General features: G+C 47.8%; 6 protein-coding genes across 6 annotated transcripts; 2 read left to right on the top strand and 4 right to left on the bottom strand.

Annotated features, from left to right (window-relative positions):
- Nucleotides 1–4,221: 4,221 nt before the first annotated feature.
- Nucleotides 4,222–6,474, bottom strand: COCSADRAFT_119676 (uncharacterized protein). Its single transcript, XM_007702999.1, has 4 exons — nt 6,424–6,474; nt 6,078–6,366; nt 5,015–6,015; nt 4,222–4,952 (listed from the first exon to the last, which is right to left on the bottom strand). Exons 2-4 carry the CDS (start codon nt 6,339–6,341, stop codon nt 4,496–4,498), a joined length of 1,722 nt encoding a protein of 573 aa, XP_007701189.1. The 5' UTR covers nt 6,342–6,366; nt 6,424–6,474; the 3' UTR covers nt 4,222–4,495.
- A 958-nt stretch (nt 6,475–7,432) lies between these two features.
- COCSADRAFT_161430 (uncharacterized protein) lies at nt 7,433–8,407 on the bottom strand (the record flags this gene model as incomplete). The annotated part of the gene is made up of 1 exon (XM_007702998.1): nt 7,433–8,407. One exon carries the CDS (start codon nt 8,405–8,407, stop codon nt 7,433–7,435), a length of 975 nt encoding a protein of 324 aa, XP_007701188.1.
- A 1,845-nt stretch (nt 8,408–10,252) lies between these two features.
- Nucleotides 10,253–10,810, bottom strand: COCSADRAFT_37766 (uncharacterized protein). The gene is made up of 2 exons (XM_007702797.1): nt 10,574–10,810; nt 10,253–10,523 (listed from the first exon to the last, which is right to left on the bottom strand). Exons 1-2 carry the CDS (start codon nt 10,719–10,721, stop codon nt 10,342–10,344), a joined length of 330 nt encoding a protein of 109 aa, XP_007700987.1. The 5' UTR covers nt 10,722–10,810; the 3' UTR covers nt 10,253–10,341.
- Nucleotides 10,811–13,181: 2,371 nt separating this feature from the next.
- Nucleotides 13,182–13,709, top strand: COCSADRAFT_93362 (uncharacterized protein; the record flags this gene model as incomplete). The annotated part of the gene is made up of 2 exons (XM_007702997.1): nt 13,182–13,281; nt 13,333–13,709. 2 exons carry the CDS (start codon nt 13,182–13,184, stop codon nt 13,707–13,709), a joined length of 477 nt encoding a protein of 158 aa, XP_007701187.1.
- An 807-nt stretch (nt 13,710–14,516) lies between these two features.
- On the bottom strand, nt 14,517–17,174 carry COCSADRAFT_37764 (uncharacterized protein). The gene is made up of 2 exons (XM_007702796.1): nt 15,958–17,174; nt 14,517–15,904 (listed from the first exon to the last, which is right to left on the bottom strand). Exons 1-2 carry the CDS (start codon nt 16,948–16,950, stop codon nt 14,756–14,758), a joined length of 2,142 nt encoding a protein of 713 aa, XP_007700986.1. The 5' UTR covers nt 16,951–17,174; the 3' UTR covers nt 14,517–14,755.
- A 106-nt stretch (nt 17,175–17,280) lies between these two features.
- Nucleotides 17,281–18,180, top strand: COCSADRAFT_37763 (uncharacterized protein). The gene is made up of 3 exons (XM_007702795.1): nt 17,281–17,473; nt 17,599–17,782; nt 17,865–18,180. The coding sequence occupies exons 1-3, from the start codon at nt 17,450–17,452 to the stop codon at nt 17,927–17,929; spliced, it is 273 nt and encodes a 90-aa protein (XP_007700985.1). The 5' UTR covers nt 17,281–17,449; the 3' UTR covers nt 17,930–18,180.
- Nucleotides 18,181–18,266: the final 86 nt, after the last annotated feature.

Raw genomic sequence — 18,266 nt, 5'->3', positions numbered from 1 at the left:
GATCAGCTCCTCCAAAGAGCTAGCCAGGCAGAAGAGTGGAGAAAGTATAGGGAGAAAGCAAGAGAAAAGAAGACTAGCTACGGAGCTATCTTTAACCTTAAGCTGAAAAACCAACTAGTAATCCCAAGAGGCACCAAAAGAGAGATTTCAAGCTCTTTCTATTCTCTTAAGATAGGGCACGGATACTTCAATGCTTATCTAAAGAGAGTAAAAAGAAGAGAAACAGAACTCTGTAAATGCGGAAGACCACAAACAGCAGAGCACCTACTTCTATACTGCGGTTTCTATAGCGCAGAGAGAAACCAACTTAAAAAGACTCTAGGCCAGAAAGTACTTAAACTCCCACTCTTACTCCACACTACGAGCGGTATAGAAGCTACTCTAGCTTTTATTACTAGCACGAAGATAGGAACAAGAAAGTGGCATCTAGGCCAAGAAGGCTAGAAAGAAGAAAAATAAGAAAAATAAGAAGAAAAGAAGAAAAACAAAGAACAACGAATTTGATTTTACTAGCACTATTTCCTATCCCCTAAGAGAGCTCGCTAGAAGGCAGCCTAGCTGCTCTATATCTCTCCCTGTTACCAAACTGCTCTTTAGCACCAGGCGTCTAGAAAGCTAGTACTAGCTTAACTAGACAAAGGCCGAAGCACCATAGTCACGCAATACAGCACAACGTACCAAATTGTAACTAGTTAGATAGAACGGCCTTTGGCCAAAGTCCTACATAGCCAACGGCTGATACAGGACTATAATGGAATAATAATAATAATAATAATAATACTAGAATGCCATAGTTTTCCTACTTCGCAAGTCTACATTTTAATACACTACACAGCAAAGCCCGCACCTTATCACTATCTTTCTAGCATTCGACATTATAGTAGTCTCTACGAGTGATATTGTCTCTAATTAAATCCTAGACTAATTATGTCTCCGAGTCGTACTCTATTCACCGACAATCATCTCGAAAAGATATGGCGGCTAGTGGTAAAGGAATTTGACAAGTAGGTAAATCTGAACTGGGCTAAGGAAAAGAACCATTAATTGAAGACTTTATTAGGAATATCGATCTGAAGGAGACTGAATTTATAACGAAAACAAGAGCAAAAGAGTTTGTCTGTGATGCATTAAGTTGCGTTTGAAAACTTAGGAAGATTATACATATCTCCTCTTGCAAGAATTTTCATTGGGTTAAGTGAGCAATGCTTTAACACTCTTAACTTTGTTATTATCGCCGTGCAAGGCTGCAGGAGGATTTTTGAAGACTTATCCTACTTTTAGAACGAGTATCTATACTCCTCTGACAACTCAATATCTAGCTTAAAGACTGAGACGACAGAGATGTTGCGCTGGATGAGCGAATAAGGCCAGGCGTCTATCGTATTTTTGTGCATTTCATGGCCGTTATGACCCTCACAGTTCAATTCAAATCCCTAAAGTTCAAGTTTAAGGCTTTCGCAAAGACACCACTACTTGGCGATAAGAGCGGAGTAACAGAGGCCTTGGCCATACTCAAGATGCAGGTATCAGATGTTGTCCGCATATAAGTTTCAATCATCAGGAAGAATCTTTCTAAAGCTGCACAAGATACCCGCACTATAAAGACCGACTTAGATCTCATTCCAAGACATGACGAAGACGCCAAACACAGGCTCAAGAAACTAGAAGAAAACTAGGAAGCAAAAGCGAATCTTTCTCGTATACGCTCCTGGCTGAACCTCGATCCTGTCGACTTAGTACGGCGCCGCTATGCTCGGAGCGCCGAAGAGCGCGTGGAGAATACTGGCCACTGGTTGTTTTCAGAAACCGAAGCTTTTTTTAGTTGGAGTGACATTGAGAAAAGCATTCCACCAATGATATTGATGATTGGTGAGCCAGGTTGCGGAAAGACATTCCTAGCCTCAGCCGTGGTCGAGCACCTCCAGGAGACAACGACAGACGTAGCAAATCCCTCAAAAGCGTTTGTGGCATTTCATCAACTACCAAGGTTGCCGTCTAGTAAAATCGATAAATCGACTTTGAACGGGGAACTTCGATCGATGATTTGGCAGCTTGCCCAAGCAAACAATGCCTATCGAAATTTCCTAGTCGAAGCTCATTAAAGCAAGGTGACAATCGATACCGTGGAACATGTCTGGTAGAATCTCGTTGGTAACTATGAATCCAATGATGGAACATCGTTTTTTATGGTGGTAGATAGAGTGCAGAGCCCGACTGATAGCTCATCGCTCTCATCGGTTGTCGCAGCCCTGAAAAGCCAACAAACAGAGCGCCGATCGAAGGCTGGTCTACGAATTCGGTTACTCGTGACCACCTTCCCTCATATCACTCAGACTTCCCCAGATGAGAAAGGGGTGACTGAAATCTAGCTTGCGCCTGGACCAAATAACAGAGACCTAGTGTTCAACATTGATGATGTCCAAGAGATTATCAGCGAGCGTCTTCTCCAGCTTCCCATCTTTCGGAACGATACATCGCTGTCAGAAATGTCCCAGAACCATTTGGTAAAAGCTAAAGTTTCGCAAAATGTGCAAAATCGTTTAGGGGGCCTCGATCTTTTGCTCCGCGAGTTTGAGCAGTATGTCAACCAATGGCAACTTGAAATTTTTTTGGAGAATTGACAGAAGATACCTCAGTCAAGATTCGAAGACAGGTTGAGAGATTGAATAAGGCCTTGTACCAAGATGAGATATTGATAGTCAATGCACACTTAATGTGCGTTGAGAGTTTCTCTTCGATTGGCGATGGGCTTAATCTTGATATGATCGAACGATACGTTGATCTACCGCTAGAAATACCACGCCTGTTCAGTCTCGAGATCCAGGTCGAGAAGCGGTATCATACCCTCTTCGTAGTAGACACTCATAAAATCATCACCTGGCGTTACGAGATGATGAGTCAACATCTAATCGAAAGTGCCGAAGACGACATGATCATAGATGAGATCCACAAAAAGCGAAGTAAACGCTACGACGGCGTAGGGTTTGAGGAACTTGATCTCCCCGAAAAGATTGTCTGTAAAATTTGTCAAACACACTAGGAACACACGGGCAGCAGTTGTACGACAGATACGGTTTTGCAGATTTCTTCGAATCGCGACGCGGTCGGCATAAAGTTACCATATGGCTTGATGTTAGCGAACCCCACATCCAGATCCTATGCATGTCTTTGGAAGCTCTCTGCGAGGATCTTCAGGGTTTTCATATCGATCGAATGCATGGGTATACTCACGAAAATCTCTTTCGGCTCATCGAACAGGCTGACGTTCGCGAAGCATTCCCTGAATAAGTGCAGTCAATAGGAACCTGGTTTGTGATGCTATTTCGAAGGGGCGGTATGATTGATGAATGGAGCAAAGATAAGTCCTTGAGGGCGATGATGGTCGTCTGCTTTCACAAGGTTCGAGACAGTATCCGTTCCTAGATACCCGAGGAACGGGTTTACAATGCTCTGGAACATCGCGATGAGAAGATTTGGCTTCAAGACATCAAAAAGAAAATTCTTTTACAGCCTGCAAACTTTTGAGACTACGCGATGCATCGGTTGGTTAAAGAATGGCTGGAGCGTGGCCCAGATAAGTGGGAAGTTGTTTCCTGTTTCATACCAGAAAGTAATAGCACCGTAAGTTGCACTCAGAACTTTTCAAAAAAGACTCTACTAAAAGCTGCATCAAGGAACGACAACATGGATGGTTCCATGGAACGTGCCTCGAGTCAGAGAAGAATCTGATAACTAAGCGCATAGTGAAGCTGAATACGTTCGCCATAAAAGAATCAGATAGGGAATGCTTGAAGAAAAAATGTGACGATGTCCTAAAATTGAACCTTGGCAACGAGTGGGCGTGGAAGTTCAGGAAAAGAGATCGTGTAGAACCCCAGGATCCGCTACATAATCTTCCTAAAAAGAATAAGACTAAAGCTGAACTTAGAAATCGTATGATGAACGCACAGGAAGGCTAACATGGCTATTGCGAAGATGAGCCCTCTTATCCCTTCTAAGTTTAGCTATCTCAATATATAGCATAGTATTTGTCTAAATTCTGATCAGAGTTGTAGTGTGCATAGTATTATATACAGAGCGCTAGAGATTTGAAGAGCAAGTGTATCATCATACTGTTTATTCTCCTACGAAGAGATAGAAATTACTATAAGGGGGCTAGCGGAGGGAAAAATAGGTGCGGCGGGGGTTGATGGAAGCGACTAGCAAGGCGACCAGGCACGGGTCTGCTCAGGCGCAAGAGCAGGGCAGTGTGAAGTTGTAGGAAAAGTGAGCTGTGTGTTGTTTGTTAACTGCTGACCCCAAACGTTTCCTAAGATTCATGCGCCACCCGCTAGCAGAGGATCATCCATCGTTAATACATATTATCTTCACGCGCCACGAGAAAATAAAGGCTCTTATGACGTTGGACTTGATTGCTAGTTCATTCAACCACAAGGCCATGACATCTGATATCTGCCTATTGTATCCTATACTCGCCTTACCTCCCCTTCTACCTTCAAAGAATTCGCTGTCCAGCCCGACCCGCCCTTGGCCGCCAGAAGTGCTTGGCCATGTCCCGCCTGCCCAGGCTCGGGTTGGGTGCATTTAGCGTCGTGTTGTACGTCGCGTTGGCTGGAGTCACATTCATCTGGATGGTCGCGTTTCCTTCCCTGTAGGTGCTCGTCGGGGTGCCCACTGTCATGTAGTCGTGACTGAGCTTCTTCTTGCCCGTTGCAACATCGACCCGCTTTAGTGCGCGCTCAAACATTTCGAGCGACACGAGTGGCTGGTAAAAGGGGACCTCGTGGCCCGATTCGTAGATGCGTACAAACGAGAAGAGGCCAGACTGCTTGACCTGCCCATGCACAATGCCGTCGCTGCTGCTAATGTTTGTAAAGCCGGCTTTCGAGTACCCCTTGGCCTTGATTTGGTCCGCCACGACTTGACCACCCAGCCAGTTGCAGTTGTAGTCGCTGCTCAAAACATTAGCTAATTCTATCCCAAATATTTCAATCATGGCACTGTCCAAACTTACGCGTCTCCATAGTAGAGCATAACTTGAACGCCTGCAGCAAGCAGCTTCTGGCACGCCTCAATCGTGCCCGACTCGCGACCGTCGTCGCCCGTGTTGCCAAAAGATGAACTAACTGTGCTAGAGCTTGTTGAGAAGTTCTGGAAGGCTCCAATTGCCTTCTGCACCTCAGGCAAGTTGAGGTAGCTCTCAAAATACGAGTACGGAAACGGATCCGGCGTCAACTCCCGCATGTCGTATTCGTCCCGTCCGCTGTAGATGTCGTACATGTTCTCCACTTTGGAAGCACAGAACTGATCCGCCGTCGCGCACACCGAGTTGCTACCATTCTCGTAGCACTGCTTGATTCGGTCAACGCAGTTGCCTGGGCCGTACAAATTGTTGAACCATTCGTCCTTCACCGTCTGATTATACGGATCAAAGTCGTACGTATTGCCAGGATACACGCTATAGTTGTAATAAGCCTGGTACTGAACAAGCGGGTCAAACCACCCATTGCCAATCAAAACATTCTCCAGCTCAATCTTGTGCGCACCAGGAATTTTTTTCGCGTTCTGGTCCAAGAAGTAAGCGTTGAACACGGGCGCATAGTGTCCGCCATAGCTCTCCGTCGCAAAGTTGACGCCGTGGCGCGAGTATTCGGGGAATGCTCCCATGAAGCCCTGCAGTGTCTTCCACATGTTTGGCGCCGCCCCTTGGGTAGTGTTGGCCGTCAAGCTAACGTCTGGTTTCGAATAAGTTCCGCATGTTCCATATGTTGCAGCATAGCTTGGACATGTCGCGTTTGGGAGTTCAATTATGTAGGAACCGTCGTTGTAGCCTGGGATTGGAATCGAGTATGAAAGACCGACTTGCGTAGGCTCATCGATAAAAAGCATATTACTAGCGTTCGACCACGAGTATGGGTTGTCATAGGGTTTCAGATCCGGTCCAACGCCACACGGTCCCAACTCCTGGAACAGCCCAATCATGGAACTCGATCCGGGCCCTCCATTGATCCAGATCTGCAATCAGAAAAGTTAAACCAGACCCTGGCGTGCGATTTTAATAGAATAAAAATACTTACTGTCAAAGGGGCTTCTTTCGGATCTTGATTACGCGACTCGAAGAACCACCAGAAGATGTGTTGGTTTTCCCCGACATCTGCGTACCCGGAATAGCTTTTCACATGCGGGTTCATCTCACAGATACCAGCCGGTACCTGCTTGTAGCGCACACTGACATTTGCATAGCCCTCCTTGGTTATGAGATCTGTAGGCGCAGACACAAATTGCCCAAGCGCACCCGCTGCCAATAAAGGCGCGGCCCACAGCTTACCCGCCCTCTTCATTATGAGGTTTCCTCGATGCAGATGGCTGTGGTCACTACATGTTAGCGTGTAAATGAAAGACCAAAATCACAAACTATCATACCCCGTGAATATTTCCGAAAGTCTTGCCGCAGTCGATGCACCTGAGTAAAAGGAAACAACTCGGTGGAGCGCAAAACAGCGTAGAGCGACAGTATATATGTATCAGGGTAATGATTCTAACCTAGTTTCGCTTTATGCACATGGTATCGCTCCTACCTTCTCATATTGGTTAAATGTCTGCTTATCTTTGTACTAGTAGCCAGGATTATTAGCTCTTTAGGCGGTCCAAACTATGGTTGACATGATTTATTGACCCAATCTGTGGGGTCGATTTTGGTTAGATCGACCAGCGGCCAGAAAAGGTGCAGCAACCGCTGCCGGGCGATTAGTCGTGCATGTGTAGCGCTTTAATCAAGAATCACAATCAAAGTAGTAAAGATCAATAAGTGCCCAAAACAGAAACTTGGAAGAAAACGAAAAGCCAGCATTCACGAACGACCCCGCGTGACTCGTACACAAGCATACGACTCTGAGAGCTTGTGCGAGCTTAATGCCGCCGCCAAGTACGCTTTTGCTGTATGCAGTCCGGGATTCTAGCCTAGTTAGGCAGGTACGGTATCTATCATCCTGGCCGTTTAGCCGGACATCCACAACCCTAGTCCAGCCTGGGTTTTGCCGATCCAATCCGTCTGCACCACTGCTTCTGTTATCTAGGTAATGACGTGCGTCATCGGCCGAGCAATATTACTATTCGGCCCTACGCAGCAAACTCGGAGGGGTAGCGCAGTGAGTTTTCGTTAGAATACTCAGGAATCTACAATATTAAGATGTTAGATCTCTCTCTCTAAGACTTCAACAACTTCTAGATCTTCAAGACCATTCTAGGATTAAAATTACTTTTCTTCTAACGTTCTGTTTACAAAAATAGAATTTTAGAGTTTTAGCGCTAAGGAAACTTTTTTAATCTCTTTTAAATAACTACCATAGCAATTTCATAGACAAAAATGATATTTCTAGTTATTTCAGATAACCTGGATTCCTTGCCATAATAACTAGTAGAACACTAGACTCTAGATATATATTCGATCTTGCTGAACCGAGATTGAACGTAGAGAATCGCTTAAGGCGAGTCTTCCAACTTCATTCTCGGGCTGGACATCTTGCACCATGATATGTTTGTCTCGTAGTAGCTTTGATCGATCTATCCCGTTTAGAGTACTACCGGGTGTCGCAACGTGTATGTAGTTCGAGTCCCTTGTCAACGTCGATACGCTGTCTAGGAAGTCCGGTATATGAATGATTGTTCTGAGTACAATGTTTGCCAACGCGCATATGACTCGGACAATGGCTGAGAGAAGATAGAGTAGAAACCAAACCTTATTCAACTGATAACGCAGACTGATTTTTTCGGCCCATGTACCATTAGCCTGCGCCCATGACTGGCTTTCGTTCTTGAGGGCCAATCCATCACTTCCGACAATGTAGCTCATCTGTAAGGAAGCGCGAAGATGAGTGTTCAACACCATTGCCAATCGATCCGCAAAGAGCCCAAGCGAGATATCCTTGTACCAGAACTCGACGTTTCCTATATTGAGAAATTCGTCGGTATTGAAAGCTGTAGTGGGGTCTTTCAGCCACATTTCCAAGATACTGGGTTCACCTGGATGACTGCTTGCAAAGGTCCAGGGGATCTGCTGAAGTATCGTGTAATTCAGACCAATATCAAGCGCCATAAGATTCCCGGAACCAGCAAAACTTGGGTCATGCCGCATTCTTTCGACAAAACAAGCAAGATCAGCATTGTCTGCGGCCCTGGAGCAACGGATCTGAGCCTGAACATATTCTGTACGAACTTCACATATCGTCTGATTCTTGTATGTCCCTATCATGAGGCGTAATCGAGATGGAGGTTCGGCTTCGTTGTAGATGGTACCTATGGCATCTTCGCGTTCGGGATCGTTGATCATCTTGAGCTGCAGGTTTGGGATGCCTACACAACCAGTCACACTCGTCCAGTTGAGCACCGACCCACCGTAGACACTCATTACATCTTACGAAGCTGCCCAAGGTGTATTGCACTACGAAATATTAGTAGCTCTCGGAATATCCACAGAACAGAGCTTACAGTCAGAGTGGTAACTCGTCTGGATAATCGAAGATGCGTTGCCACTTGTGAAAGAGGGAATTCCTCTTATAGGAATGCCGATAAGTGACGAATAGTCAGGTATCACGTTACTTTGTATGGCGATCCACTCCTCTTGTTTCGCCTTGTATCCCGGGAGCGGATGGATAAATGGGATCCGAACATTGCGCCAGAGGTCTCTCTGAGTCATTTTCACAGCCTCTGCAAGGCCTCCAACTTGCTCCACACCAGCAGCGAAGCTATTGCTTGACGCGTTCGCATGATGCAGTCGTAAATCTTGGGATGTGAACGCGGCCTATGCTGGTACTTGGTACTGATTCATCAAAGATGCACCACCAGAAACGCCAGAATTGAAAGGTCCATCTCTAAAGGCTTGGAGATTGCTGTACGGGTAACTGGATATTGTATAGTCGACTGCTCTGAAATTTGCGCTTAGCGTTGCAGCTCGCAAGACTGCCTGTCCACCAATGGGACTGAGAGACCAGACAAGCACGAGAATCACAGGTCACAAGCTAACGATCCGGAGGGAGAAACACCCGCGTAGTGTGCTGACAAGAGTTTGGCTGGTATACAATATTTCAAGAACCTGTTCAATGCATCAATCGACATGTTAGACTTGCACAAGAATAGGTTGATTTACCCCCAGCGTAGTACCTCTTTGCGCATTGTATAGCGCGATTGCCTTAACCAACGGTCCTATCACAGCTGCGAATAGAATCGGCCATATGGTTGCACTAACAGCCAGTGCCTGAAGTATAGCCTTGACTGTATTTGACTCAGGGCGTTCATCAAGTTGCAAAACTCCAATGGCGAGGCCTGTGTAATTCGATTAGGCTCGATATTCTCATTTATCGCCACGAGCACGGTTTCTCGCCGTAAGGAGACTGACCAACAGAGCATACAGGGAGCAACAATATGAGGACATGTGCTGATAAGCTAATTAGCCACGCGATCATTGATTGTTGAAGACTTCTTGGCTCTTGGGGCCATTCACCTATCGTTTTTTGGTTTTGGACAGGCGTCGTAAGATACGTTGCTGGGTCTAATTGTTATGCTTAGTTCATACGTAAACCAGCCATGCCGAAGGTTGCGCAAACCTTGGGACTTCGCCTTCATAGGATCATATTTAGATGAGTGTATAGCCGCCATAGCTGGAGGTACTATACGGTCTAAAATTGAGGTGTCAGACTGAAGAAGTAAAGTGTACTGGAATTGTCTAAGCGTTTGCTCCTTACGAATACCTGGTTCTTATGTCTTTTTAACTTCCCGTACATATAAACAGAGAAAAGAAAATCTTGAGATACATTTACATCAACAATCGCTTTCTTGTCTTAACGTGGGGGTACCCGACTTGTTGACAATCTGCTGTTGGTGGAGCTGAATAGCAAGGTGGCTGCGCAGGTATTACAAGTCGCTTGTGGCTGTAGGCTGGCCATAGTACTGGCTCAACTCTTGTATCCGAAAACTTAGTTACATAAGACATCCCATATACATATCTTTGCTACGATATCCTGGATAAGCCATGGAGAGGTAGCTCCATGGGGACTTGCTATGTATGTATCAGGGAAAAAGTGCTATATTCGTTTATATAGAACCTGTAGTCGGTGATTAGATTTAAAGCAACTTCTTATAGATCGTGTCTTTATGTTAACCTATCTGAAACATCCATACCTGTGCATGGTGGTATGTTTTATAGCTTCTCAGACGTGATGGATATAGTATGCTCGAAGCCCTTAACAATAGAGTATTTCCATTGATCTATCTGTTGCTATGGTTGCCTACTAGTACGGCTACTTCAACGACTTTCGTTACTCACAACTATCCTATCAAGGTAGTCTAAGGGCAGTAATATCCAAAGCTATGATACTGCTCAAACCCATTGCCATTAAAGTAGCAATTAGCATTGTCGGTAGGGATAGCGAGACGGCTGCCGTCGTTTGGCGACTGGTTGTAGCCGGTGTAGAGCGTGATGTGGCATCCTGGGGAAGTTTGCAATATTTGAATAGCTCCGCGGGGGCCTTGGATGGCATTAGAACGTGTGGTCATCTCATAAATGCCAAGATCTTACCTGGAAAGTTGCCCTTTACTGTTGCAGGGTTGAGGTCATAATTTTCCTCGAAACCTTGGCAATTGATGTGGTCGAATGCGTTGAAGCGAACTCGGCCGTTCGCAGCTGCAAGGGGCAGGAGAGAGAGAAGAGCGTAGAAGAACTGCATTATGCTTTTGTTTGGTGCTGATTTGAGGCGTGACCGCTTTGGATTTGGTGATTGCGAAAAGGGTAGAAGAGGATCGAAGGAATGTGTTCAGCTCAATGCTGAGGATTTGAATGGAAGAGGAGTGAGGTTTTATGTGTACCCGAGTGCTGTGCTCAAGTGGATAATACCACCTTCAATGTTTTATTCATGACCCTGTAGCATGGATTAGCAATGAGACATCATTTAGCAACGACCATATTTGAACAAGCGGGACGTCGGAAGTATCGGAGTTGTTAAAGAACCGACGCTAGGTCTTACAGTGTAGTCCCAGAAGACTATCAGGTTACCCGTGCGATGCACGTGAGCTTCTATTGTTACTAGGGTTTGCCGCATACCTACTCGTATAACAGGCGAAGTGCAAGTCTTATAATGTGCTTCAGTTGAGGTATTATCAAGCATTAGTAGCTTGCTACTGTATCGAAGTCTGGCCTAAGGACCTTGACTTTTGTGCAACCCGACGAGTGTATTGAACGATGTATGGACTAATCTTTCAGAGTCGCCAAAGCTGTTTATTCCGCATTGTACAATGTACAGATGATGATTATTCAAGAAGACAAGCTCTCTCCGAAGTCGGCTCCACCTAACCGTCGGTCTGCATGACTGACTTTGACAGTATTGACTATTTATTGCTAGGTGCTCTCCTTGAGCAAACGTGATCCTGCAGGTAACGATGACAACAGGCGAAAATCTCTGCTTTTGGTCAGCGGTTGGGTTTGCGCTAGTAGGATTACTTACTCGATGCAGTAATTGGTCTTACGATATCAGTATTGTACACTAATCTCATGCAGGCCTGATAGGTCAAGCATGCCATCGGCACTCCTTCCTCCTGTTTCAATGTTCTACAGGGCGCACCCAATAATAGGAAACATCTCATGTCGGAACATACTCCGTGAGTAAGCTATGCGATGCTTGGTTGCAAAGTGGACATTAAGTCTTTGCTAACTAAGCTGGTCGCACATTTGGGGCCTCGTTTCTGGGCGTTTCTCACGGGCGAATTAAGTACTACTCACTATAGTTTTGCACTAGTTTCATAACGAGCCTCAAAGCGCGCGATTAATAAGCTGCGTGCATCCGCAACCAGCGCACTCCACCAAGGTCGATGCCACTTTCAGTGTAACAAATCCTTGGTATTCTGAAGCCAAGATTATCAAACAAATATAATCAGCCTTCTGCAACTATACGAAGCCTTGATAGGTTCTTGCAAACGACACTTTATATATGTTAGTAGCGTTCACTACCGTTACGAACTGATCAATTTCCAGTATCATATTTTACCACTCATCTCATCTTTCATGTAAGCTTCTAAGTCGACCAGACTTCAAGATCTGTACCAGTAAACGCATGTAAAGTTCACTAGTTCTCGTTATTATTTCTGTTGTATTCCCGCTTTAACCCCCTTTTATATTGCCAAAGAAAGATTGCAAAAGTATCGTGAAGGCATATAGATTGTTGTTCTAGAAGCAAGCGAGGCGGTTGATCCATAGTACGTCGGATGCTGAACCAGAGTATAGCTCAGGTCCAGTCCTTGCCGGTTAAAGGCGGCGTATTGGTCACACTACAACGGATACGGTGGCATGTTGAAAGTTGCTGCAATACCTATTGCATGATAAGCGTCCTCCTTTTGAATAGTGGGTTTCTGACATACTTTATTGTTTAGCCCCCTATTAATCGTGTTGCACGCGAGTTCTACGACGCAACCCGGATGATTTCTCCTCTAACAGGGTTTTCTTGCAGCACAAAACTCGTTATTTCGAGTGTCTCTTGGGGCTTTACAGCAACCTCATGAGATGACATCTCATATTCCGTGACAAGAGCAAGATACCCATTACTTGGCTATATCACCAAGCCCTCTCGACCGGCTTGTTCCCTATGAACTCTCCTTGCAGATGATCTTCTTCGCCAGGTTGGTAATTTGTCACATGTTCCTGTCCTTGCCCTTGCCTTTGTACGCCGCTACTAGTATTCCGTTGGTTCTTTTGCGCAACGCTGAGCTCACCCGGAGGCGATATCTCTCTTCCATCAAGCTCCCAGGAATTAGCAGATGTCGGCATTTCGGTGCTTTGCGGTATCTTAGAATCAAGGTAGTAGCGAGAGTGCAGTGGTATATTGTCGACAGAAGAGGGATACCTAGGCAAGGTTCCCCCAGCAAATGTTGATGGAGAAGATATCCAAAGTGCTTGCTCTGGCGGGATGACAGGAGAGACCGGGGAGATTGGGGAGTGCAATACGGGCTCTGGAGATGCCGATGCAGTGGGTGTGCCTGTCGGTAGTGTCGTATGAGTAGGTATTATCGAAGAAGTGTTGAGTTGGGGTACACAACCATTGGAAGAAAATGATGATATGATGGGACTAGTTTCTTTGTCTGTGAGTGGCGATGAGGGTTGGTACTTGTTTTTCCTGCGATGCCGGAGGAGGAGTAGGATGAAGATTCCAATCAGGGCAAGAGCCGCAATAGCTCTTACCACCACGCCAGCGATGAGACCTGCCGAAGGCCCTGAGTCTGGGTTCGATGGGGATGGTAGTAGAGAAATGACAGAAGACGAAGAAGCCGGTCCTTCTGAGGAGGACGCAGAGACTGCTCTCCAAGTCGATGAAGAAGTAGAAGTTCCTATCTTTGTGATAGTCATGGTTCCGTTTTCATCTCCGGCTGCACTTATTGCCGTGAACATGGCTGCAATACTCGTCAGATCCACAGGTGTCGGCAAGGCATTCACTACTCCGCCAGCCACACTTTCAATCACGGTGGTAGGAACTGTAACGCCCTTGCTTGATAGAATTGACGACACATCGCCCACAATACTCGACAAAAAATTGCCTATTTGCCGTTTTCGCTGTGCATGCTCCTTTCGGACCTCATCCACGGCTACGCTTCCTGCTTCACGACAAGTGTTGTGGGCATCTCCTTGCGTGATGGCGCGATCCGCATGGGCCCATGGCCCCGAGACGTAGTTTTCGTAGCACGAGATGCGCCAGAGGTATTGGCTGCACAGACACGCGTAGTCTGGTGTAGGTGTGGTATGGCAAGGGAAGTTGCTCTTGACTGCTGACAGGCAGGAAATTATTGCACTAGAACGTATCGTGATCAAAGTCAGTATCATTGCTTCATCTTCTCATGTCTTTCTGTTTCGGCTCCCACGACGTGCAATTGAACCAGAACCAAGGGAAGCAACAGTCAAAGGATGTAGTTTACATTTGTTCATGTTTTGTTTGCTGCGGCGGCGGCGGCGACTGGAAGAAATCCGGCCATGGCAGCGTGGGTAGTAGAGTCAACACAACACTAAGCATCGCTCTTGTCTTCAGTTGAGAAAGATGGACGTCGCTATCCAAGGAGGAGCATCAGGACCCGTCTAGATGATTGAACAGCATAGGTCAAGCAAGACTGCTCAGCTCTTGTTTGGGGTCAGAAGAAAAAGAGCGAGGCAGCCGCGGAGCCTCGATGCTGTTTGCGATAGGAAACCTGCTAACCCGCTAGCCCGGGTGGATGATGTAGTAGGTGTGGAGGAGATGCATGTGTGGCTTGTGGTGTGGCTGTGCGCAAGAGGGGCCATAACGTATCTGACTGGCAGGAGGGCAGAGCCGCGTGCAAAGTGACACGCAATCGACGACAGTAGTTTGGTGCGCTAACGGGCCGTCCTCACCACGTCCGACTCCAATGTACAGGCATACATACTGACCATCCTGGCGCTACCCATGAATTTGGCTGACGCAAGGGATCCGTCAAGCAGGTACGATGGACTCAAGTCATTGAGTTGGTGAAGCGGTTGTATCACCATACGGGTATGTACTTTAAGTACATATGCTCAACAGTGCATATGAACGACAAGGGAAATTCTGTTAATAACTACATGGGGGGGTATGTTAGAAAGCAATCAATCTCGTCCTTGTCAACAATGAGGTTTCCGCTTACGGAAATTTGGGGTATTATCGCACAGTTTTGGGACATTGTGGACTGTCTGCCCTCCATGATAAATCTCAGCGAGTTGATCATGCGAAGCCTACTTCCCATTCGCACTATCACCATGCCCTTCAAGTCGGTTCACGAGCCTCTTCACGCCGCTCCACTCCTCGCTCCTCGTCTGCACACCACCCAAGTCGTCGCCAACTTCGAATACGGTGACGACGCCATCCATGCCACCAACAACCACCTTTCTGCCCTCATTCCTCTCCCACGCTAGCTTATTCAGACTTCTGTTCATATATCCCAAGCCTGTCGGCATGTTCGTGAATGCACCCCTCTTGCCATCACTAGGCTTGACAGACTGCACAGGCACTTCGACGTCGACGTTAATGTCCCATACTTCTAGGCTGCCTGCTCCATCCACAAGAGCAAACACAGAGGGCTTGACAGGCGACCATCGCGCATCGTACACAAGATCCTCACGTGCAATGTCCAGCACGGGCGTGACCTGTTGCGCGGCGCCGGGTAAAGTAACATTGGTCGCACCCGTGGCGGCTGGGGGCCGCACTTTCCATAGCTTGACGCTCCAGTCGACACTGGATGATAAGACAAGATCGCCAAGATCAATCTGGCCCTTTGCCGGATGAAAGTCCAAGCTCATTACAGGCGCAGCGTGACCAGCGTACTTGACACGTCCATCCACACCGGCCTTTGCACCTGCGCGATCGTAGCGATGGCAAGGATAAATGGAGCCTTCTTCTGTGCCAGCTAGAAAATATGTTGGATCTGATTGAGGGAAAGCGATGCTGGTCACCGCCATGTCGTCCGTCTTTGCTGGGGGCGGTGACGTAAGTTCGAGGAATTCTTGTGGTTGCGAAAGCATGTCGACTGTCCAGCCACAAACAACGCCATCCGTCGAACATGAGATGATGTTGTTAGCATTCTGTGTACCAACAATGTCTAGTGAGTAAACGGGATGTGTATGGCCAGATCCTGTAAGGGGTGTCTTTTGGACAGGTGCAGACTTGGCCCGAGTGTCCCACAACAGCACTTGGCCAGAGTAAGCACCGCCAACAATTAGGTTCGGATGGAATGGAGAGAACTTGGCGGTAAGGATATCGGACTGGGCGTGGAAGATGTATTCGGGTCGATCGTGCATGTGCAGGTTCCAGACTTGGACAAGACCATCCGGGTCGTGTGGAGCAGATGGGTTCTTTGTATACGAGGCGAGGACGAGTTCAGGAAACTTTCAAGTTTATTGTTAGTAGTGATTTTGTGGAACAAGCCAGTATTCCTTACCTTTGTGGAGAAGCCCAGATCAGAAATCATTCGCTTCTTGCTCCACCGCTCGTCCCAGAACTGCGCAACTTCCTTTATCCGCCGGCCCTTCTTTGCTCCACTCGAGCCGTAGCCCTCATCCGAGTCGTCGGCGTCCACACCTGCATGCGCATAGTCGGCGAGAATATCATAGCCTAGTTGTTGGTCGAGAGCCCGCTCCAGCACCTTTGTACTTCGCTCTACAAAGCCAATAAATTCCTCCGAGTTCTCCACGGCTGTGAGTTCCTCATTTGTAAGCGTCTTGAAGGGAAAGTTCTCGTCTGATCCTGGCTGTGGCGCGCCTTCCTGGAGTGGTTGTTGGACTGCCTTGATCTCTTCCTCAATCTCCTTGCGCAGCTGGGCTCGAATCTCCTCCTCACGCTCTTTTTGTCTCCTGCTCAGCCTCTTGCTCTTGGGTGATCGTGTAGGGCTCTCGTCGCGCTCGCTCTCGCTGCCACCCGCGCGGCGTTCCTTTGAGGGGCTCCATTCTATGCTCGCCTGCACTCCCTTGCTGTAGGTGATGATCTCTTTTTCTTTCTTGACCTCGTTTGTGACTTGGCCGTCGATCTCGTATACGGTAGCCAGTGGGCCGATCGAAAGCGTCTGCATCTCCCGATCGATCATGCCAGCAGATGGCGGGAAGCCGGCGGAGCCTTCATCGCTGCTGAGCTGGCCTGCGCTGACGACTGATGTCGGTCGGGTCGCCCGCCCTGGGCCAGCGGGCGAGCCAGGTCCAGTTGATCCAGGCCTACTCTCACCGAGAATGCTGTTAATGAGGTTGTTGACGTCGGTTCTCCGATCGAGATCTTCGCTTCGCCTTGGTGTTGGTGAGAGGACTTCCCCCAGCGGACTGCCTGTTGTCGACTGCCGGCTCGCCGACTCTGCCTTCCTCAGTTCGCGCTGGCGCTTCAGCTCGGCGAGCTTTGCCTTTTTCGCTAGGATCTCATCCCGCCGTTGTTGCATTGTCGACTCCATGGCGGAGGTGTGGAGGGGACCGGTGTGTATGCGTTGTATGTGTTTGTGTATCTGGATGTTCGTTGCCGCGTCACTGGTTATGTAACCCCATGCGTATGGATAACCGTTTGGTCTATGCTATCTTTCTCTGCGTTCTTGCGCCCAGTGACTGCAGCAGCAAAAAAATAAAACAGCGTGGCGTTTGGTTGTTATGTGGCTACGTCGTCGCGCCAAGCGGAGTGTTCAGTGGTGAGTGTTCAGGGACGGGGGGGAGGACGCACTAGCTCGCAGCGAGGGCGGCAGTCCCGACCAAATCTTGCGCCAGGTCCAACCTCAACTTTGACAGCTCTGCAACGCCCAACAACCCGCATCCGCCCCGACGCCCCTCGTCCTGCCGCCCCGGATCCCATCCCTCTGGCGTCTACACCACCGTCTCGTCCGGAATATCTGCCATTGGACATAGACGACCAAGAACAACGGTTATCGCAAGCCCTCTCACACGCCCCCAAAAACCGTCACCATGTCCACATCCGTCGGTGTCAACGTACGCTCAACCCCCTCCATCCCGCCAAAGGATCCTCCCAAAATATCCAGAACAATGTGCTTTCCTGGGGTCCCGCAACACCACCAGATATTTTGACAATGACGGCTAATGGATTGCAATCACAGGTCCTCCGGTGGTCCGCACTCGGCCTGGGTGTCTTTTATGGTGCCTACCACCAGCTTTCGCTGTCTGCCGCCGACCGGGCAAAGGCCGCACAAAAGGAGTGGGACCACAAGCAGGCGTTGATCAGACAAGCAAAGGAGCAATGGGCACGAGACCACCCTACAGAACAACCAAAATCATCGGGAGGTGCGTCATTTTGCTGCCGATTTCTCAGCCAAAACTGCCATGGCACTACCACAAACTACCTTTTACTGACTCATGAAACCAGCCAAGGCCGACCCAAAAGACCCCAATGCCGATCTACACGCCCTCCTCGGCATAACCGACAAATAAGCCTAGTCAAAGAAGGCTTCATGTTTCCTACCCTAGCATGGACATAATGCGGCTGTCCCCTTTTGCCAAGCCCAGAGGACGATTGGGAGAGGAGGGGGAGAGAGACAGAAAGGACAACTAGTCAATAGTCGTACGACATCTACGAGATACCAATCTCCCGGTACTTTTGTGCCTTTTTTGTACAACATAGACGTCGGGTTGATAACGTTTTCAAATACACATGCTTCAAGTTTGAATGATGGCGCCCGTTGGCTTGCTTTGTTTCATCTTATTCTCCCCTTTCTCTTTTCGTGTCAGTGTTGCACTCGGCCAACCCAATCTACGGCTCCACTCAATT

The sequence above is a fragment of the Bipolaris sorokiniana genome, assembly GCF_000338995.1.
Source record: "Bipolaris sorokiniana ND90Pr unplaced genomic scaffold COCSAscaffold_9, whole genome shotgun sequence".
In the NCBI taxonomy this organism is placed as follows: Eukaryota; Fungi; Ascomycota; class Dothideomycetes; order Pleosporales; family Pleosporaceae; genus Bipolaris; species Bipolaris sorokiniana.
The sequence above is the reverse complement of the archived record's forward strand: the minus strand, read 5'-3'. Positions and strand labels throughout refer to the sequence as shown.